The sequence below is a fragment of the Condylostylus longicornis genome, unplaced genomic scaffold (assembly GCF_029603195.1).
Source record: "Condylostylus longicornis isolate FDR11 unplaced genomic scaffold, ASM2960319v2 ptg000101l, whole genome shotgun sequence".
Classification (NCBI taxonomy): Eukaryota; Metazoa; Arthropoda; class Insecta; order Diptera; family Dolichopodidae; genus Condylostylus; species Condylostylus longicornis.
The window spans coordinates 935,884-959,766 of NW_026578069.1; the positions used below are offsets into that span (position 1 = coordinate 935,884).

Below are 23,883 nucleotides of genomic sequence, written 5' to 3' on the forward strand. Positions count from 1 at the left end.
TTTTTGATTTATGAAAATTTCGACCCTGAAAAACGATCTTATTCTCTTATGTCAAATCAAGTAATTTCAGGTATTCTTAAATATCAAATTATAGTTATTAGTTTACATATAGAGAAAATAAAAGTTTTTATTCTTTTTTTGAATTTTGATTTCTTTAAAAGATTTACTCTAGAGCGTAATTTTCTGTATAATCTGTACACTCCTCTCTTAATAGCAGTAGCCGTCATTTACACTTTTTCGTCCAAGTTTAATAGGAGTACTAACAGTTTATTTTAAAAATTTTCACTGTAATAAATTCTTCAAAATCTTCATCAAATTGTATTACAGAAGCACAATAAATGAAATATACAAAAAACAAAGTGAAAAAACAATTTTTCATGTCACACCTCTAAAAAGAACAAAGAATAAAACACAAATTTGTTTTTCGAGACACAAATGAAATTTAAAAAGGAAAAAAAAAAGAAAATTCAAGGAAAATTTAAAAATCAATAATATTTTTTTTTTTTCGGGAAAAAAATAAAAAGAGAAAAATATACCTATGTAAGAATAACAATGTTTTTTAATCTTTTCTCTTTCGCACAATCAATGTCAAGATTTATCTGTTAAAAAAAAGAAGCACAGGTCTTAAGTACATTTTATAAGATTTTTATTTTGAAAAATTTTTTTTTATTGCCTTCACAAGTCATAGCCTTAAAACATAAAGTCTTATAATTTTTTATCCTCAAGTTGGCTATGAATGAGTTCAAGGACATTTTTTTTTTTATTTCTTTCTTTGATTTTGTGTACTTATAATTTTTTTTCTTAATGATAAAAATTATTTTTCTTAAATTGTATTTACACTGAAAAAACGTTTTATTTAGGTACAATCGATAATCTTTACTTGTTTTTTTTTATTTATTCAATGTTATATTTATTTCATTTCAATTGTGATGCAAAGTAACAAGGATTTTTTGAAAAAAATTAAGGAGGTTCAATTCAATGTTAATATTTTAACTGAAAGTAGTCATAATTTTGGAATTTAGCCAAAATTTAATATTTAAATGGTAGAAAAAAAAATTATGTTATGGAACAATTTCATAACACACAATGCAATAGTAGCATTATAATAAAAGAAGTCCAATTGGTATTTAAAAAATTAGGTTACAAAATTTACATTTGTGGATTTTTTAATTTTTTTTTTTTAATTTTTTACTTCCATATTGTGATAGTTTCCAAGTATAGTAAATATTTCACATAAATTGATAAATTTTTTGGGAAATACTTTTACATTATGTAATTTTTCTCCATTTTTTTTCAAAAAGAAAAATTTTTTTAAGTTTCAACTTCCTGTCCCACTATGTTCTTCGCGCAACGAAATGTAGATTTTAACTTTTGAATTCACATTGGTTTCTGTAATAAAATGTTTGTTATTCATCTAGGCACCATATATTACTATTACTTCGGTAGGCTCGTCACCTACATAGTAAACTCAATGACGTAAGAAATTGGTGTTCATGGTTACTTACAATATCGTTTAATAGCCCCATGCTATTTGTCAACTTTTGTGTTAAAAATCATCAAAAGATGACATTAGTATTTAAGATAATAATGTTTATAAGCCATTGGATTAAGCATCCAATTCAAAAATGATATTCAATCCAAATTCTCTTCTGAAGCACTTTTACAATATGAAATTAAATAAATATTGAAAACAGAATTGAGGAAATTTTAAAAATTGTTCAATGACTATAATTGTCCTATATACTTTGTAGTTTCCAAATTGTTCCATTTATTTTTTCATGCAATTTTCTATTATCAATTTAATATTTATAATACAAAAATATTATATTTTATCTTTTTCAGGTATAGCGGAACGCAATATGTTTTTAATTGGTGCAGTAGCATTTTTAAGTTTTGGAGCAGTTCTAGCCGGATGTGTATGCTGTCGTAGAAGAAAAAAGGGGTTCGAGGTATAATAATAATTTCTCAAATATTTTATTAAACTTTTAATTTTCTTATTATTATTTTTTTTTTATTTTTGTGAAATATTTAAATATTAATACAATATTTTACTATATTATAATTATCTAATTGTTGCAAATATTTAATTTATATTGCTAACAAACAAAATTAATAATTATTTGTTACAAAAATTTAAAAAAAAAAAGAAAAAAAAAAAAATAAATTTTTTATGCTTACAGTAAAACACACGTTTTTTTCTTTTGTTTTTTTTTTTTTTTTGTTTCTTACATAATTGTGTAAAGATTAAACAAATAATTTTATTAATTCAATGTAAATAATGTGTCTTTTTTTTTTATTTTTTTTTTTAATCCCAATATCCATACGCATACCTATGTCGAATGTAAAAAAAAATTAATATGCAAATAAATAAAAAATATATTTGAAATTAAAACTAATACAGCTTAACCATGAAAAGGATAAAAAGGTATTTGGCTAAAATTTAGAAAAACAAAAAAAAAAACATTCATGTTTTTTCGAATTTTTTTTTTTTTGCTTTAATATTTAACGCTTGTTATTTGCACGCTCATATAGTTTTTAGCTTATTTAAGTAATGTAATAAATATTTCAACTAACACTCTTAATACAGTTGAAACCAGATAAGTGAATACAGTCTCGCTATATGTTATATATTTCTGAAATTCCTTTGATTTTCATTGTAGAAATCAATATTTTTCAGTATATAATTTGGTTAACTAATAAGTAAATCAGTAATTAATTGTATGTTCACTTGATTAATTATTTGAAATTTATTAAAATATGTTCTTTGCAATTTCAACTATCCCGAACATATAATTTGCAGGAGATAAAAACAAAAATATGCTCGTACATTTAAAAAGAAGAAATGAAATATAATGAAATATACGTTAATTACTCTCTCATTACAATTGGACAATAAGATGTTTAACCGAGTTTTTAAGTAAAGTTCAACTAAATACTTAATATATCGCACTTAATATATACATTTTGTGTTTAAGTTAATCTTTTTCGAAAATTTTTACAAAAGAGAAGAAAGAAATCATGTAAGAATACTTCATCAAGAAATATTTTATATGTACATATTTTCTTTGAAATTTGAAAGTTCTTTGTAAGAATTTCTTCTTCCAGCAATATTACTACTTAAATTTTTTTTTGGCATTTTTTTTTTTTTTTTGGCAAATCTTGAATGAACTGAGTACTTATTTGTGTATCACTTATTTGGATTTTACTGTACTATTTTCTATATTTTTTTTTGTTTGTTCTTCTTTTATTTAAAAATCATTTTGAATGAATGTTTGAATATGAATGCTATTAATTTAAGGAAAATTTAAAATTAATTTATAATATAATATTTCTGTTCTTGTTGATTTCAATAATTAAATATGGCAATTTTATTCGAATAAAATTTAAAAAGAATTGACTAGCAATTGAAAGTCACAACTAGCAAGAAACTTAAGCAGTAACTGAAAATAAACGGTAGCATAAATAATTAGATGGTCACATACGCCATCTATACAATATATTAAAAGTAAAGTTCATACTTACATCCATGCAACCTTTTAAAATTTCTATTTTACATGTTTCATTATTAAACTTAATTATTTGATTCTTTTACTTTTTTTCATTTTATCCCAATATTTTGAACATCCCAATATACTCTTTATGAGTATCCCATTATTTTTTATGAGTAAAACGCACAATATAATACCAATTTATTTCTATTAATCACATAATTTATTTTTTTGTAAAATTGGAAAAATTAAATTTCATTATATTTTAAAATAAGTAAATAAATTTTTCCTCTATTTTATAATAAAATTTGAATTGCTTTAATAATATTTAAAGTAAATACCTAATTTACTTATGAATACCATAACAGATTATTTATGGAATATAAAATCAAGAAATTAATTTCATATTAAAAATTATGTGATACCATTTTTAAAGAAAAATATTTTCCATTTCAACCCGTTAAGGTGCTTTTAAATAAAATAAGTAAAATTTATTTAGTAATAATATTTTCAAATAATAATTTTGCTGTAATTTCGAAAAAATTATAATATTACAATTATTATTTTAAAAGATAATTATTAATATTAGAATATTTTTTCGAAATTTTATAAATCAATTCCAATTCGTTGCAATTCTAGTTTTTTAACTAACCTTTCCGAATTTTAAATTTTGTATGTATTTTATTTTAATTGATCTTATTTTAAGTTTTAAAAATATTGCATGTAGATATTACTTTATTTGTATATAGTTAAATTTATACTTATAGATTTGTAAATAGTAAATATAATGAAAAAAGAATCAATTTCATTATTTTCAAAAACATTTCACTTATAAAATGGTTCAACTTAATTTAAATACAGTTTGTATACTCTTATCTTGATTTGATTTAAATAATATTGCATTTGTGCTTCAAATGTTTAATATAAATATCGTTAATAAAATAAATTAAGAATTCAAAATTTACAAAAATAATATTTCTTCCATAATCAAAGTTACTTGATCATCTGTTATGATCTGTGTCATAAAGATTTAACTGAGCTGTGCTCAAAATTCTATAGTGACAATTAATTTTTGTTCAATTACAATTCAAATACATTTCTTTTCCTGTTAAATAAAAAAATAAGTCTGAAATGGAAATATATGCATATGTATTTCATGATTTACTATGCAAATTAATGAATTTGATGTAAGTTTCTTCAAATTGTAAATTTTCAAATGTAAAATATTTTTTGTGATTTAATTTTTTTCTTTTTCCTTCAAAAAATTTTCTTTTACATTATGTTCGTATTTTTAAAATAGAAATTGTTGTAGAAAAATTTATTTAATCACTTGTTAAGATTTTTATAAAATATCATTTTTTTTTTTTAAATATCATTAAAATTAATTAATGCTAATTTAATTCATCATATAATAAAAATGAAAAAAAAAATGAACATTTATAGGAATTCACCAATGAATCAGGTACGTTAGAATCAAATAAAACAGAATATCCAATATTTCGTGCTTTGTCACCAGAAACGCAATCGAAGGCTAATGAAGTTCAATCATCAGAACCAGTTGTTATTGATACTGTTTCAGTACAAGCAGCATCTATACAAGCTAGAGGAAGAAGAGAAGGAAGTGATCAACCGCCATCTGCTGTAGTTATAAGCATACCAGTAGTTAATAGCAGTAATGTTAGTAATTTTGCTAATTTATCTTAATATTGAAATAATTTTTAACATTTGTATTATCATGTATATATATGCTAAGTTTTTGGTTAATTAACAACATTAAATAACTTTTTCTTATATCTATTTTCTTATATCATAAGTAAATATTTTATATTAAAAATTTCTTTTTGCTTATTTTTTATTTTTAGGAGCGCTTAATTACTGATGATGATAATGATAATAACAATGGCCCAATTTCACCAGCAGATTTAGAAAATATTGAAAATAATAATGCTGTTGATTATATAAGAAATCAAAATGAAATTGGAATTGTAATAGAACCAATAGTAACAACTACATATTCAAGAAATAGAAATCTTGATGTTACTTCATCTTCTGAAAATGTTCCAGAACAAATAAGAATACAAAATTCACAAATTAATAATAATAGTAACAATATAAATAATAATTATAATAATAGTATAAACGAAGATCAACATCAATCGCAACAGATTAAAAACATCTCATCAAATGATATTCAAATTGATATTGAAGAACCTGTTATTGTAAAAAATCAGGTGCCATTAGAATATTCTTCACATATAAATACATTACAAAATATTAAAAAGCACAGTAATAATAAATATTATGATGAAAACCAAACGAGTGCCGAAAATAATGCCCTCCAAGATTTTGCCATTTCTTCTATAGATCTTATTAATGATAGTTTTTCTACAACTACTACTATTTCTAAAAGAAATTCAATGCCACTCAATCAAACAATTAATGAGACAGTTGTTGTTGAAAGCCAAACTTTATACCAAAATGAAATATTAAATTCATCATCAAGTGAAAAAATTAATTCAAATCAAAATATAAATTCCGAAAAAATTAATACATCACTCGTATTATCATCACCATTGAATTCAATAAAAAATACAGAAACAAATTCTTCTTCTTCTTGTTATTCTTCAGTAATTAGCATTAATAATAACAATAGTCATAATAATAATGATAATAATTATAACACTGATAATAATAACAGTAACAACAGCAACAACGGTAATAGCAATAATAATAATAATAACAATAATAATAAAGTTTTAAATAATATACAACAAATTGTACAAGAAACTGTGCCAATTTCTACATTTATTGATAAACCTAGTAAATTAGTAAATCATCAAAATCAACATAATCAATATCATCAAAATCAGTATAATAATTCAGATAGTGGGAACAATTTAGATTATAAAATAATAGAATCGACGACTGAAAATTTTAACGAAAATAAATCAAAAGTATATAGTAAAAAAAAACAAGATGCAACAGAAGTCGAATTGTTAAATGATGAATTAACTGATAAAAATCTTTTGAAAAAAGTATCAAATGAAACTTTAACAGATCTTAAAGGTAAGAATTTTTTTTTATAATCATGCTTTCGACATTGAGCTCCTTTTTTTATTCCCTGCTTCATGTAAAAGTAATTTTTTAGACAATGGAGTTTCTTGAAAGTCTTATTTTTAGAAAGTACTTTTATGAAAGTATTTGCTTAGAAAAAATTTGTTCCTTTCTAGTATGTCAGTTCCCTTAATTTTTATCACTTTATTATAACGTAATGTACCTATTTTGATAAATTGAAATCAATTGCTGGCAATTGGAGCTACTTGTAGAGAATTATTGAATTTGTGCTAGAAATTTTATTAATGCATTTTTTTTTAATTTTATTTTTGCTTTATAGAAGAAACATATTCAATTCAAAGTGATTGTTCAGAAAAAAGTAATGAAACTGGAAGTGTGGAAGAAGCATTACGTGCTTTAGATATAGCAATTGGTGATGATCCTATATCAGAAAATTGTAGTGGGGAAGAAGATGATAATTTGGATGATAAAATAGCATACAATAAAAATAAGCAAAGTGATATGAATGATGACGATTCAATACCATACGAAAATGTTATACGAGACTTACTGGTTACCAAAAATATGGGTTTAAATGGTTTAATTATACCAAAACACTTTAATACATCGAAGGAAATTGAAAATGATATTTCTACAACAATAACAAATAATTCAGAAAACCCCGTAACCCAGTATGATATGCAAGAAAAAATTAAATGCGAAGCCCTAGAATTAGTTGAAAGCATAATTGATCAAAGTCGAAAAATTGTTGAAGGACAAGAAAGAGAAAAAATAATTAATACCACACAAATAATTGAGACTCCTATTTCTAAAACTGAATATATAGTAAATTATGCTTTAATAAAACATCAAAATCCGATAATACAAATGAATGGTGAAGTTTTTGTGCCAGATGACGAACATGAAGAAACATACTACGAAAATAAAAAAGAGGGCTTAAATAAAAAGACTGAAATTTTAAATTCATATTCTCCTATCAGTAATTTAAAGAAATTAAAAAGTGTGGAATCATTAGAATGCCTTTTTGAAAGTGAATTTTTGCCATCAACATCGACACCATGTATCACAAATAAATTTCAAAAGAAATTTGGTTTCGAACAAACAGTTGAACATAACAATGGAATTAAATTATTTGACTGCGATGCTCGAGATTTGCAGACTGATAATCAAAATAGTATGGAATTGCTTCTTAATAATTCATTGGATATACTTAATGAAACTAATAAAATTTCCCCTATAACGAATGCAACATTTAATGCTAATGCTACTTATAATGCCAATGATAAAACTTATAATGCTAATGCAACATATGTCGCCAATGATACATATAATGTGATTGAAAAAAATAATGAAACATTTGAATTGAATAATAAAACTTATGATGCCATTCCAAATCATTTAATAAAAGAAAACGATTTTACATATCCAGGTGATCCTTGCAGCTCAAAACAAGCTATTGAGAGAGATCAATATTTAAAACCATTAATTAAATATCAGAGAGATGAAGTAACATCAGAAGAATTAAATACAATAACACCAGTTAATACTCCAATCGAATTGAATTATAATCAAGAAACATGGGATAAAATGACAAAATCAACAGAAGATGCAGATTATCCCCGTAGTGGATGGTTCCTACATCCTCAGGAAATGATAAGCGGGCATATAGGTGATGAAAATGAAATTATTACAAGAAAAGAATCTACTTTTGATGTAGCTCCAGAAGATCAAGAAGAAGAAGAAGAGGAGGAAGATGCTGAAAAATTGGAATTAACTTTCGATATGTTGCGCAAACAATTAGCTGAAGTTTTACCTCAACCTCAAGGTGTTGTCGGTCCACCTGATTTTTCAGACGAAGATGATGATCAACAAGGAAGTAACAGGTAGTCATAAGTAATAATTTTAGTAAAAAAAATTTTAATTTATGTTATAATATTTTTAAAAAAAATCAAGAACGTTTGATGAGTACAGATCCCCACTAGATGGTCTCATAGGCTTACTTGAAAATGAAATTGAACCCCCCTCTTCTGTAGCACCCAATGAAGTTTTCATTAATTACAAGCGCACTTTATCACCTATTTTAGAAGAGAGTGAAACAGAAGAAACATGTAAGACGTTTGTCATGAATGAAACGAAATGTATGGACAGTACAAGGTAACATTAAATCAAATTTTTTCAAATTAAGATTATTGTATCTCGAATTATCTATAACTATTAATGCATGTATTTTTAAAAAGTACTTAAACTCAGTCTCTGTAATTTATTAAAATTATAAAAAATGTAATTTGTTTTCAAAAAATCAAGGATGTGATCAATTCGATGATTCTTTGCTAAATAAATCCTTATTTATAATTAAAGAAAATAATTATTTTTTCTTAGCACTGGATGTATTGAAACTGGGGAAGCAATTATGGGCGTTTCAAAAGCTCTGATGGCCTCGAATGATACATTATTTAATTTTGAAGATACCCTTGGTGACAAAGAAGATTGCGCAGCTTCACCACGATTATCTTCACAAAGTGATAGTCAAGCTACAACTCCTGTTAAAAGTCACGATAATAGATCTGCAGCAAGTTCATTGGCCACAACAATTACAACAAGTAGTGACACAGAAAAATGTGGTTCAGATAATAGACATTTGAATTCACATGGCTGTAATGGTATAAATGAGTACACTATTGTGATACCTGACCGCAGGACACCACCAAAAACCCTTGCTTTTGCAACAGACTCACAATATGATGCAAATAAACCTGATGCAGGTGGTGATTTCTGTTCACCAGTTGAGCAAAAAACGTTTTCTGATGGTACAACATCTACATCAACAGATAGAGTTTCTTCAGATATTTCTCCAACTTTGGATAATGAAACTACATTTACAATGAATACAATTGATGATAAAACTTGCGTAACTGTAATTATTAAAGACGATGAAAGAATATCAGAAATTTCAGAGCCAGAATGGGGTTCAACTGCGTCTTTTAATATCTGTGAAACGAATAATATTCAACCGGGTGATGGCGCAGATACAATTGCTTGCGATCTGAACAGCTTAACAGATGTGCCAAGTTTAGATTTTAATGTTAATTCGTTTGATAAGGAATTTGAAGGTATTGCCATTTTTTTTTGTGCACAGCTTAAAAAAGTATTTTTGAACTTGTTCTATTTTGTAGCTATTAATAATATTACAACAGAAAATAGCCCTAGTGACGAAACTAGTAGTGATGCGTTAGACCAAAATAAGCCAATTGTAATTGAAGCTCTACAGGGACCGCTCATAATTATAAACGCACCAAATGATAAAACTAGTCTGGATGATGAAACAACCACAGAATCTTCTAATTGTTTAGATGACTTGAATAATCAAGAAGAGGTTACAAATAGAATAGATAGTGGTCACGATGATTCTGGACATAGCACACAGTTATCATTAGATGACAAATCTAATAACACAAGTCATAATATTTCAGCACAAGAGACTGATTCAATTGGAGATTCACCTCATAGTCCACAACAGCAACAACACAATTTGCAACATAAACAACATCAATTACAACAGGAACCTTTGTATGAGGAACAGTATCCTGTCATTAACACTGACCTAACAAGTAAAAATAATTGTAAAGAATTTCTTCAAAAAGAAATAGAATTTTCATTGTCTAGTCAAAATTTAGAATATAAACAAAATTGCTCGATCGAAACACAAATTTTAGAAAACGGATTTGTCGACGCAATAACTTTAAGTTCTTCACACTCAGATGATGATATCTTTCACCTAGAATATTCAAAAGAAAATTCTGATCCAAATATAAAAAAGTATGTTTATAATGATCCAAATAGTGGAACAAATTCAACTGATCATCTTAATCATCAAAATAACCATCATATTCATACGGATAGAACAAAAGATAAATTTATTGCCAATGGTGTAGCTAGTAGTGGTATTGGAGTATATGCAAATAAAGTACAAATTTCAAATGGTCATCAGGATACTGTGATAAAAATGGACAAACATATTGATATTTCTGAACATGAAACAACAAATAATGTATATGTAAGTAAATTTTAATTAAAAAATTTTAAAAAATACATATTACTATATATGCATTTTTTTAAACACTATGCCTTGAATATTCTTCATATTTGTAAATATATTATTTGCTTTTTGCTACTAACAACACTTACATCACTGACTTACTTTGGTTTGAACTGCATTAAGCTTACAAAAAATATGTTTAAGTATTTTTATTCTAAAATTTTTATTCAAAATCATTTGAGAATGAATTTCAAAATACTACATAATCTAGTAAATATCGTTTAATTTCAAAAGTAGTTAAATGAAAAATTATTTCAATTGTTTAAAAGGACTAATATGTATTAAAATTAAATTATGTGCTAATAATGTTAGCCTTAGAAACATATATATTTAACATTTAATATATTTTGTAAATTACATTAAAACGTTCGTAATACTCAATTTTTTGAGCTTATTAAAAGTACAAATTTTATTTCTGTTGAGAAATTCAATCGGGTTGACACAAAAATTTATAATTTAACTATTTTTGAAATGCGATTTGAAATTTTTTAAAAACTTAAATAATTTGAAATTTTTGTTGCAAATACATCTTCAACAATCTAAATTTCATTATTATTTGATATCAACTATCATTTATATTAATTGATTAAAATTGCAATCATCAATTTCTTAATTTATAAAAATAAGATACGTGCGTTTAAAAACAAGAACGGCATTTTTATGTTAAAATATTATTAGCTTGAAAGTTATTATTTTTAATATAATATGATATGAGTAATATTTAAGAAAAATGTATGACTCCTTTAGATGTAGTTTAATTTTGAATTTACAATAATTTAGTTTTTGAATGTAAAAGGTGGGGTTGAATTTAAATTTTATGCAAGATACAACTTCGATGAAAAATTTTTGCACTGGTTGATGGAATTATGTATATATTTGAAGAAATAATAAGCATTTTTTATATTAGATGACTGAGGCTACAATCAAAAACTAAAACGTATCTTTTACGTCAAGCAATCCTCCTTTGACTTCACGGCTCTTAAAATCTTAGAGCCATCAGCAAAACTATTACGTTCGAGGCAAAGAAAAAACTTAAAAACGTCTCTTGTCACCCCAATAAAAAGTATAGGACGCAAATGATACCTTAGACATTAGATCCCTCTCCAAATCAGAAAAATTTAAGTTATCCATCAATATAAAATTATCCGAAGGATTCATACTATCAAAATCGGAGTGTATATTAGATGATCCGCACAAATCTTTAAACAGAAACGTTAACACTTTGCTAATTGGGGAAGCCAAAATCACATACATAAATGTGAGTTCATATTCACTGCTAAGAGAACCTCATCTTTCTTGATTCTAGATTTTTGAGTTTATTACGTCAAAAGACTTAAATATCGAAACAAAAATATAACTAAACCAAGTCTCAGAAAGCGAACAAGACGACATCATCCGGGAAAGATTGCGAGAGCAGAAATATATTTTTCATTTGAGATGAAGTCCCTTCAAATTTAATTTAATAAATAAAATTGTAACTCCACGCAATTCTGAACAAAGTGCACTAGTAATATGGCGCGACATATATCTCATAAATAAATGAAAAAAAAAAAAATTGCTACATAGGGGCTAAAAATGTTACGTACAATATAACATATTGTAGCTATTTCATTTTTCATTTTTGAAAGTTATTAGAATTTGTCTTCGAAAATGTGGAATAATTTTAATTTCCAAGTTTAATTTTTATTTTATTTGTAGTTTTGTGTTGTGTTTGTTGTTGTCGCAATTTTTTAAGTTATTTAATTTTTATTTTAGTTTTTTTTTATTTGTTTTTTTTTTAATTAAAGTTGAAAATTTTGTTTTAAAATATCAAAATTTTAAAAACCAAAAAATTTCGAAGTTAGTGCATTATAATATTTGTGCAAGTAAATATTGCCAATCAAAGCAAATTGTCGATCGAAACTCTATAATCTTTATGTCAAGATATCTCATATGTAACATAAAAGTATTAAGTTCTATAACTCAAATCAGTTGCAATTAATTTTAAACCCTTTTACTCAACATTGTCCAGAATTTAAATTTTAAAAAATTTTTCATTCAAACAAAGTAATTTCAAATTTGTATTAATTTTAATTAAATTAAAAATATATGTTCATACATATATTTTATCAATATAAATTATAAATATAAACATAATTTTTCAAAGTATAAAAATGTAAACACAAAAAGTATGAAAATATAGATATAATTTTGGCAGTTCTTTATATTTAATATTTTTTGATTAGTCCCTCATCATATTATACATATTTCTGTAATTTTTCTAATATTTTTGCATTTATTTTCTTTGAAGTTACATTGATTTTTTAAAATGAAAACAAATGTAAACTACTTGTCAAATATTTAAAATTCATAGATTATTTTTGCCTCAAAAAATTAAAACTTTTTCTTATAAAACCGATAAAAGTACATTTTATTTTTTTTTTGTAAAATTTTTATTATTTTTTTTGTTTTAATTTAAAAACTCGTTGTTTTGTTTTTAATTTTTATTTGATAATTTCGGATAATTTTTTATTTGATTTTACAGAATTTATGAAAAACCTTTACGTTTACGACATATAAAACGCACACGTGCACAATTCAACAAAAATAATAACCAATATTATTTCGCCTTTGAATTTTATTTAAATTAAATTTTTTAAAAATTTTATTTTTTCATTTAAATGTAAAAATAAAATGGTATAACTACCAAAATATGTCATGGGGACTAATTTCAATTATTAATTAATTTCGCTTTGATTGTGCTGTCCTCTTTTAATTTATTTTTTTTTTTAAATCTTTATTTTTGCGTTTTTAAATGTTATTTAAAAAGTAAAATAAATTAATAAATTTTTAATATTATATTAAAATAATTTATTAAATTTATTGAAGAAATTTTTACAAAAGTAAATTTTCTTTTCTTGTAAAATTTTGCAAAACTAAATCAGATTTAAATTCTTAACATTATTTATTGTTGTTGTTGTTTTCTTTTTTTCTTTTTAAGAAAATCATATTTGTTAATTTCTTTTAATTTTTTTTTTCGTTATTTTTTGTTCTTTTTTTTCTCTTGTTTTTCTTTTTTATTCTCCATTTTAGTGAATCAAAAAATCTGCGCGTGAGGCATGAATGGATGATTAAATTAATTAAAATGAAAAGAAAAATTGTTCATAACTGTTATACAAACATAATATATATATATATATATATAAAATGAAACAAACATAGAAATATATTGATATATAAATGTTATGTAGAAATTATTAAACATATTTAGGAAAATTTCTATAAAGTTTGAAAGAAAATTAAAAAAAAAAAAATATTTTTTATTTTTTTTTAAATAAAATTTTTGTAATTATTTTTAATTTAACCAATTCAATATTATTATTACTATTATTGTTAATATTAGGAAAAAAAAATAATAAAATTATTATTGATTTTAATTTATATTTAGAGCTTAAATAATTTTGATTATCAAAATTAAATTTTTTAAAATAATTGGATAGTTATGAAAACAAAAAAAACAAATCAAGAAATTTTATCTTATGTGCATAATAGGTTAAATATTAATAAAATAAAATAATACAGAATACGTACATATGCATAATTATCTATATCTAAAAATTAATTAAATATCTTTAATTAATGGGTAAAATTTTGAAGCAAAAATTCTATACGAACTTAAATATATTTAATATTAAATTTTACACAATAAGAGGAATTATAATTTAATAATTTATATTTAAAATTTTGAGTAATTTATTACATAATATTATTATTTTCATAAATTTGAATATTTTCAACAATGAAATTTTTTTTTAATACAACAATACTTCAATAAACCCCTTCCTAAAAAAAAATATCGTAAAAATTTTAAATATTTTAAAAATATCAATCAATATAATTTTATTTGAATTCATAATGGTTATTTATAATAGCCATTTTATCATTATTATTTTTTGCTTTACTTTGAATTTACCTTTTGCAATTAATTTCTAATAGTATTGTACACAATATTATCAGAGTCCGAAGATGCGTTATGATTCCATTTCATATTCATAAATAGTTAATTAAATTTATTGCAAATATTTATTGCATTCGAAATAATTCAAGTTATATAATTCAATTTACTTGCATGCAAATATTTAAATGCATGCGCATTATTGAATAAATTTTTAATATTAGCATAATATTTAAAAATTGAACATATTACTTCTATTTTATGTTATGAACAAATTATTCCTATTTAGAAATTTACTTTCATTTTATATAAATAAATTACATATTAAATATTAAAAAATTTTAGTGAAATCAAGTACTATGTAATTTGAATATTATTAATTTTTCAAAAAAAAAAGAATTTTTATTTTACCTTTTTTGCTTTAAATATTTGACCAATAAGTATCACTTCAAATATTATAAAATACATTTATTTCGAATAAATTTTAGAATTATATATTAATTAATTATTAAAAATATAGTAATATACATTTTTTTTTATTTAAATTTACATTACTTATCATATTAAAAACTCTTTTTTATAATTATTAAATTTCTACTATAAATTATTATAAATTAGTTCATGTAAAAAAAATATATATATATATTCTCATTACATATATTTCGTTTATAAAACACATTTCAATAAAGTCATATTATAAATACATAATTTGCATTTTATAAAATATATTTAAAAATAAAATTAGGAGCATAAAAAAATATTATTTTATATATTTGTTTCAGTTTCTTGAATATGTTTTAATTATTTAGAAATAAAAATAAATAAAAAAATATAATAATTGAAAAAATGTGTTATACTAAATAACAAAGGTATATATGAAAAATTAAATAAAAAAACCAAAAATTCAAAATACCACAAAAGTATTTTATTTCTGAAAACTTGATTCTTCCTTCAGTTATTTATAAATTAAATTATTTTATAGAAATAATTCTTTGCCACGCATTTGGAAATTTTATTATGGAAAAAATTTGTATAAATTTTTTTTAGTTATTTTTTAAGTTCAAATTATTTAAGGGCTTAAATTTAGGTTAAGTTTTAAGTTTTTAAAGGCATTCGATACTCTTCCTTACAGTGCATTTTTTTAAAAGATTTTTTTTTCGAAAAATTTTCATCAAAAGTGTAAATTATTATAAAAATAATAAACTTTTTGTTATTTTAAGAGGTTTTTTACATGCAAAATTAAATTAAAAGATGAAAGTACTCAAATAAAATTTTTTATTTGAACAATTAATCAATATAACTAGAGTCTTTAAATTTTGTCCATATATAATTTTCTACAATTAATCCAAATTAGTTAAGTTTATCAATTTGAGTCTGTTTTACCTATTCACTTTTACAAATATTCAATTCTCTTTTATAATATCCTTTAATTGATCATATTTTCTTAAAATAAATAATGTGTGTGCTTACAGAAATTCAAGCGGTTTATTCAATTTACATTTGATATTTCACTTGTATATTATGTTCTAATTAAAAAACAAAAATACAAAAAGTTTGGGTGTTTAGTAAACAGATTTATTATAAATTTAGTGAAATTTTCATTATAAATTTTTTGTACAAATTTTTTATTTAAGGAAATGAAGAGAAGTTTTTCTGTTTTGTTTTAAGCAATTAATAAGAATTACGGTACTTATATATTTTTTAAATATTGCACATAATTTAAATCTAATATTTCTTAGAACAATTTATTTTGTGCTATCACCTTTAAATATTAAAAATAAGTGTGGTGGAAGATTTCTATTAAATAAAGATATAGACTCATAAGTTAATTTATAAAGAAAATTGTTTTTTTTTTTTTTTTTTGTAAAGCACATAATTATAATATACTTACTAACGTTTTTAAAAATATGAATAGATTTTTTTTTTAAGATTTTGGAATTCACTGTTTTTTTAAACATAAAATTGGTAAATGTAAAATGTGTTATTAAATATAATATAACAAGAGAATTCCAAAATATTTTATTATGTATACTATGTAAATTATATATATTGCAGCAAATGCAACAGTGACATAACTCAAAAGATACAGTTTCTGAGTTATTTATACAGAAATAAGCCTTTAAATAAATTATAAAACAATACAAGAATCACAAGGGCACATTAACTTAAATTTTGAGTTGTTGCCGCTGTTGCAGTGAACAGAATTTTAATTTAACATTAATTTTTTTTTTTTACGATTTATAATTTAATTAAAAAAAAAAATCATAATGATAAGTAAATTATTTAAAGTAAAGGTAAAGAGAAGAAAATTAAATTTTTTAATTAGAAAAAAATTAGTTAACACTTGAGATATTTTTTTAATTTATATTATTATCTTGAATTAAATAAAAAATAGTATACTATAATAGTAAAAAACCAAAAAAAAAAAACAAAAATACGAGATATAAACAAAAATCCATATTTAAATTAACAGCATAATTGTAATGAATTAACATCCAGTATAATATTGCCTTCAAAACAAAAAGATGATGAATTATTGGTAGCAGAAGATGTTATTAATCATTTATCTGGTGAAGAAGATCCATGGGTAAATATTATTAAAAAATATTTTTCTTCTTAATATTGATGAGTGTATTATGTGTTTCTTCTTTTTTTTTTTAACTTGAAAGTTAGTTTATGATTTTTTTTTATTTCAAACTTTAAGTTAATATTTAATAATATTTTAATAATATTTAATAATATCTTAATTTGAAATGTTCTCATTAGAAATAAAAAAGTTATTTGATAATAGTAAAAAATAGAAGAGTGAACAAATCTATTAATAAAATATGCAATTTTTTCGAAAATATTTTTTATTAAAAAAAATATATTTTATTATCTTATGGAACTACGTTTTTTTTTTTAATACATGAGTGATTATATTGTTTATAATATTGTTTTTTTTTTTATTTTTTCGGATTTATTTTTACCCATTACAAGGAAAAATAGCTTAAACTTTAAATTACGTGAATTGAAAAAAAAGCGAATTACAATAAATGGATTTAATATTTGAACATTGCTAATCTGAATAGTTAAGATTTTGATTTCGAAGAAAGATTCAAAATTATAGCTTTTATAATAATGTCTAATTTATATTATTATTTTTTTTGTTATACACTCTTAATTTATTTAAAAAAATGTGAAAATCTATCTTAGATTATTGTTACAATAAAATATTTTAATTAAACAATTTAAATAATAATTTTGAAAAATTCCCTTTTTAGTCAAGAAATTAAACAATATTTAATTCTTATTTCAAAATAAACCAAAATTTAATTAAAAATTCGAATTAAAATTATTCACTTTATTTATAATAATACTCATCAAGATACATATAAAATAAAATCAACAAAGTCGCGTAAATATGTTGAAATTTTCGGTAGATTTTATTAATAAATCTATATTTGCAAATTATAATAGCGTTTTAATTTTTAAAGATTTTTTTTTTTTTCATATTTTTCTTTCATATTAATTTTTCACTGCAAGAGCTTCATTTTATTAAAAAACAAGCATGAATAGCTTTTAGAAAATATTAAAACACTAAAAATTAAATAAATTTACTTACATAATAATGCTTTTTACTAAAAACATAAAAATTTTCAATTGCTAATATGATTGTTAACAAAATATTCGAGTACATTTTATAAAATAAAATACGACTAAATTTTATTAAAATGGAATAATAATGATTTTATAATTATAATTGAATTTTAATCTTGTTTCGATTTTATTGTTACTATCATACTGCTGTGATATCAAATATATTTTTAAAATATTTTTGATAATATTCGAATTTGATTTTTTCTTAACTAATCCTTCAAAATTGTTTACTTGTTCATTTTTAAATTTAAGCGAAAGGATTTTTTTTCTCACTTAAATAAAGATTTTAATTCTTTAGCCGATTTCAGTAATGGCAAAGTTCATTTCTTTTTCATCAAAATGTTTTTCTAAAGACCGTAAATGCAGAATGAAAAGTTTCGAATCTTTAACATTCACTTTAAAAAATTATTTCAAAAAATTAGAAATGCAAACAGCATTTTCTTTTATTTTTACTATTTCTCAACTTATAATTGTTACTTTTAAATTTTAAAAATAAATATTTTCTATACATGAATAAAAACTAAGTCCTATTTATTCTATAGTATCAGCTACATTTAAAAATTTTCGTTTTTTTCTGCATTATAAAACAATTGAATTTGTAGTAGTAAAACAAACAAAATTTTCATTAATAATAAAGATTTTTAAAATTTATATTTTTCATGTTTGATCTAAAATCAGGTTGAAACTTTACATGATATACGTTTTACGGGACCCGGAAGTGCTGATATGCTAAGTACATCATTTACAACTGCTAGTAATTCAACAAGCGAATGGGATAGTGATGTTGATGATAGTCATAGTAGCGAAGAGTTTATGTATGTTAGAGGTCCATCTGCAAATGCAGAAATTTTACGTTATATCAAACAAGAAGGCTATTCAAATGATGATGAGAAGGATTCAGATTTATGGATATCAAATAATAAACAATCGAAAGAAAAATTTAAAGGTAAAATAAAGAATATTCATATTATTATAAACTATATATTATTTTTCATTTAATTAACTTTTAGTTGGATCAGCTGATGATGATCTTGTTTCGGAAGCAAGTTCATCCGAATACGAAGGAGAATTTGTACCATCTTCTTGGGATTCAATGGCGCAACCATCTAGATCTGCATTAAAAAGTCCTGACAAAAACAATAGCAATGTAAGTATAAGTAATATCTTAATTTGAAAATTTCTTAAAAACTATTTCTGTTATATTTTCTTTTTGCCCTTATACTCACTGAAGATATAATTACTTAGTCTAAATTAATTGGTTTAACGTATATTGGTTATCCTGTATAATAAAACAAAATTATCGGTTTATTTTGTAACAAATTATATTAATTATTTATTAAACAAGCATATAAGTCAAATGTTTTTCCTTCTTGTACAAGTAAAAATAAAAAAAAAAAAATATTATCTTCGCAAATACGTCTTAGTGAAAAAGCGCTAAGAATAATCACATATTACTTTTAATTTCATGCAATCTATAAACATATATAATTATAAATTATATTTATATTAATCATAAAAAAGTTGGAAAAACCACAGCAAAATGTAAGTACCGAAACTGTTAGTATCAAGTATCAAAACTGTTATGTCTCCTATTTTCATTCGTGTCTAAAATTAAAATACTCCTTGATTTCCCGACATTTCTATTAAACTTTAATAAAAAAATAATTTTTTTTAATTATTAATATTACAAATTTCACTGTTGAATATTTTAGGCAAACGAAAAGAAACGCCGTAACGTTGTGTTTAAAAAACAACGTTATCACTCAGTTTATGAATATCCCCGAGAAAATTTATCTTTATCACCAGCCTATAGTGAACCTATTTTGAGTACGCATAAAGAATTTTATAACTTCCCCGAAAAAAATTCTTTAGTGGAGTTCGATGGTACGTACTTTAAAAAAAGCATTATAAATAAATTAAAAATATGTTTTGGATATATTGTAGATGGATTTATTGTTTCGAGTTCGATGAGACCTTTTCATGGAGGTAGCCAATTTAATGCTTGTTATACTTGGCCGACCGATTCAGATTTTTCTTGGTCTCAAGTAGACGTAAGTTTTAATATAAAAAACAATATACGGTTTAAGGAACATATATAATAAATTTTAGGACATTGATAATTATAATACTGAGCAAGGTTTAGCGACATATAATGAGATTAAATGGACTCATCCAATGAGTAACATTAATAATCAAAGCAGGGATATTATAGATTCACCAGATAAAAATGAAGAAAATCAAAGACCAGATAGTGGTGTAGGAGAATCGGTATATTAAAAAACATAAATATTTCATTTTAAAAATATGATTTTTATATTATTTTTAAAATGATTACTGTCAACTAAACATCTTTGTTTTAAATTTATTTATTTACTAATATTTTTATTATAATTATTTTTGTTTGTTTTTTTTTTTTTTATTAATTATAGGCCGAAATGTTATCAGATCGTCAATCATTAGGTGAATTATGTCACGCAAAAACGAAATTAAGATTACCAATTGAAGTTTTAACAACAACTCCAATTTTTAATCAATTTTCAACGACTGATGATTATATTAATGAAAGAAATAATCAACAGAAAATTCTAATAACATCATCAACAGTAAAACCATCATATAATTGTAAGAATGATGATGAACCACTAACAAAATTTATACCAGAAAATATAATCACAACACAAAAAGATGTTGCCGAAATAATGGAAAATAAAAATAAAATGAATTTCAGTACATTCGGTAAACGAAATTCAAATTCAATTAATAATGATGAATCTCTAATGGGAAATACTATTATAAATAATGATAAACAGAAACGTATAGCGCCTAAAACAATTTTAAAATACAGACAAATAAAACCAGCAATTAATATAATATTAATTGATGATATTAGTGGGCAACAACAACAACAACAGGAACAACAATTTAATTATCACCAACAACAACAAGAATATACTGATAATTATTGTCAAGAAAATAATAGCAACAGTAGTAGTAGTAATGAAAGTAATACGAATTATTTTAGAAATAAAATTTTAAATGTTAATAATTCAGAGCGTAATAATAGTAATATTGTTGAAATAAATAATGATATGGTTTTAAAATCAGAAAAAATTAGACAAAGTGATAGTACTGATGAAGATTCTGGTATCGAAAGTATTATGAAATTAAATAATAAAATAGAAAGCGATTAAAAGTTTTGATTAATTAATAATAAAATTGAAATAAAAAAAAAAAAACAAACAAAGAAACATATTGAATTAGCATTAAAAATGAATTTTATTTTTTACTTTAACTTTACCTTTTTTAATTTTAAAGAATAATATTTGTTATTATGAAAATTTGTATGAAAGTATTAATTTATAAATTTTACAACATACTTAATAGCATATCAATTTTATTTTTTTTCATTGTCTTTATTTCTATTTCTTAATAATTTTTAAATACTTGTTTAACTTTATTTACATTATATAAATTCGTCCTATAAATGCCTTAATTATTCCATTATGATTAGTTTTGGTATTCAAAAAAAAAAACATGAATTTTAAACAACATTATATTACTTCATATAAGTTTGTATAAATATTTGATTCGTATTTTGAATGCATTAGGCATTATATAAGAAAAATTACATATTTAAAATATAAATTTTAATCTAAACTTACAAAAAATTTTTATTATTTTAAAAAAATCATTTTGTATTATACATAATCAAATATATAAATCATAAAATTCAATAAAATTATAAAATCGCAGTTGTATAGCGATATACTAAATTATTAACAAAATTATTTGAACACTTAAAATTTATTTGAATATTGTTCAATTTAGTTTTTCTTTTCTTTTCTTTTCAAATATAATTAAAATACTTTTCTTAAAAAATTATTTATGTATTTCAAAAAATTTCAATATTTTCTTCCAAAAAGTTGTAGTATATAAAATTGGAATTGCAAAAAAAGGCAGGGAAAAAAGTAAAAAAGTAAAAAATAATGCATTTCACAAACGCTAATAAAATAAAATTTGTAGGAACTAAAATAATAACAGTTTTCAATATTAATTTTTTTTTATTTTATATTTAAAATTACCTATACTCGAATTAAATAATTTTAGTGTTCAAATGCCAAATAAAAAAAAAAAAAGAAATAAAAAAACAAAAAAATTATGTTTTAAACAATTAATTTAACAATTATTATTAACGATTATATTTCAATTTTCATTCTATATTTCATATTATTATTAATAAATTTATCTTATGTATTGTAATTATGTAAATTAAAAATTAGGTTTTTGTTTTAAAGTGAATTCTTGAAATGTTTTTCTGTTATTATAATCTTGATATTTACAATAAAGAAGCACTGGTTACATTTTATATAGAATAATAATAATATTTTAGAATATAAGTCTTAAGACTTTTTCTTTTGTTGTATTAATTTTAGATTGTTAAATACTTAAATAGATATGTATTATTATTTTGTTTTATGGTTATTATTTTATATTTTATTTCAATTTCATTAAAAAAAAAAATAATATTTACTTTTATTGTAATCATTAAGTATAATAATAAATATAATTGTAAACTGCATTTTCAAATAACAAATAATTAATTAAATTAAGAAAAAAAATATTTTGTTAAAAATAATTTTTGTGATAGTTTCTACTTCCAATATTGTAGGTATATTATATTCATTTATACATACATACATAAATATATTTCCATGAGTCCAATAATAAGGATTTTTTAATTTTTATTCTGTTGTTTAATTGTATTTTATTAAAGAGAAAATAATAATATTCTTCTGTAAATATTTTGTATACTTTGAGTTATTATTTATTATTCCAGTTTTTTTTTTGAATTAAAAATTGTAAACTGAATTGAATTGAAAAGGCGAATTGTAAACTCAACATAGAATGCGTACCACATGTGTACATTATGTTGATTCGTACATTTGAATATAAGCATTAAAATAAAGATATACGATATAAAGTGTTTTCTGAAATACTTATGAATTAAAAAAATTAAAAAAAAAAACATTTTTCGAAAACAACTAAAATATATAAAATTAAAAAATTATGGAATTTCACAGCTTTGAATATTTTTTTTACCGCAAAATCATGCAACCATTTATTATTCTCAATAGATTTTCCATGCTTTGATGCTGCTCCCAAAACCAAGATTTTATTTACAAACAAAATTTTATTTAAGCTTGAAGATTAATTTCCAACATAAAAAAATTTTGTATGGTACAATTGCAAATAATTTTTAATTTCTCTTGAAAATTCGTCTTTATAAAATTATTAAAATTTATCAAATAATTGATTCAAGAAAAATCTAATTCAATTTCTAATAGTTCTAAAGGATTTATTCTAGATGCTAATACCATACTTAAATATAAAATTATCCTTTAAATAAAACTAATCGAAAATAAGTATGTATACATGCATATATTTCTTTTGAAAGGACATTAAATAAATTTGAAATTTTTCTTTTTTATTTCAATCAGCTTTTTTATTATTGTACTCGTTTATACAATTAGAAAATCTTATTAATTATATTGTTTTTATTTATTTTAAGTTTAAATGCAGATATTAAATCTTTGTACAAACAATTTTTTATTAGTATAATATTAACATAATTAAAAAAAGAGAAGATGTGA

The 23,883-nt window shown here is 22.1% G+C and overlaps 1 protein-coding gene across 9 annotated transcripts in view; it reads left to right on the plus strand.

The window, feature by feature from the left end:
* LOC129614139 (putative uncharacterized protein DDB_G0282133) overlaps window positions 1-21,795 on the plus strand; it is a 117,780-nt gene extending 95,985 nt beyond the window's left edge. The window contains exons 2-18 of one of the 9 annotated variants that reach the window (XM_055528542.1): window positions 1,843-1,949; window positions 2,402-2,425; window positions 4,932-4,950; window positions 5,005-5,165; window positions 5,351-6,554; window positions 6,883-8,446; window positions 8,517-8,717; window positions 8,943-9,673; window positions 9,737-10,617; window positions 17,067-17,180; window positions 18,911-19,178; window positions 19,243-19,379; window positions 19,754-19,774; window positions 19,945-20,116; window positions 20,177-20,283; window positions 20,342-20,500; window positions 20,662-21,794. In XM_055528542.1, the coding sequence (XP_055384517.1) occupies window positions 1,843-1,949; window positions 2,402-2,425; window positions 4,932-4,950; window positions 5,005-5,165; window positions 5,351-6,554; window positions 6,883-8,446; window positions 8,517-8,717; window positions 8,943-9,673; window positions 9,737-10,617; window positions 17,067-17,180; window positions 18,911-19,178; window positions 19,243-19,379; window positions 19,754-19,774; window positions 19,945-20,116; window positions 20,177-20,283; window positions 20,342-20,500; window positions 20,662-21,423 (6,632 nt within the window). In that variant the 3' untranslated portion in view covers window positions 21,424-21,794. Of the gene's footprint in view, window positions 1-1,842; window positions 1,950-2,401; window positions 2,426-4,931; window positions 5,166-5,350; window positions 6,555-6,882; window positions 8,447-8,516; window positions 8,718-8,942; window positions 9,674-9,736; window positions 10,618-17,066; window positions 17,181-18,910; window positions 19,179-19,242; window positions 19,380-19,463; window positions 19,731-19,753; window positions 19,775-19,944; window positions 20,117-20,176; window positions 20,284-20,341; window positions 20,501-20,661 lie in introns of those variants that run through there. The other 8 variants (XM_055528539.1, XM_055528544.1, XM_055528546.1 and 5 more) reach the window with 8 other exon arrangements.
* Window positions 21,796-23,883: the final 2,088 nt, after the last annotated feature.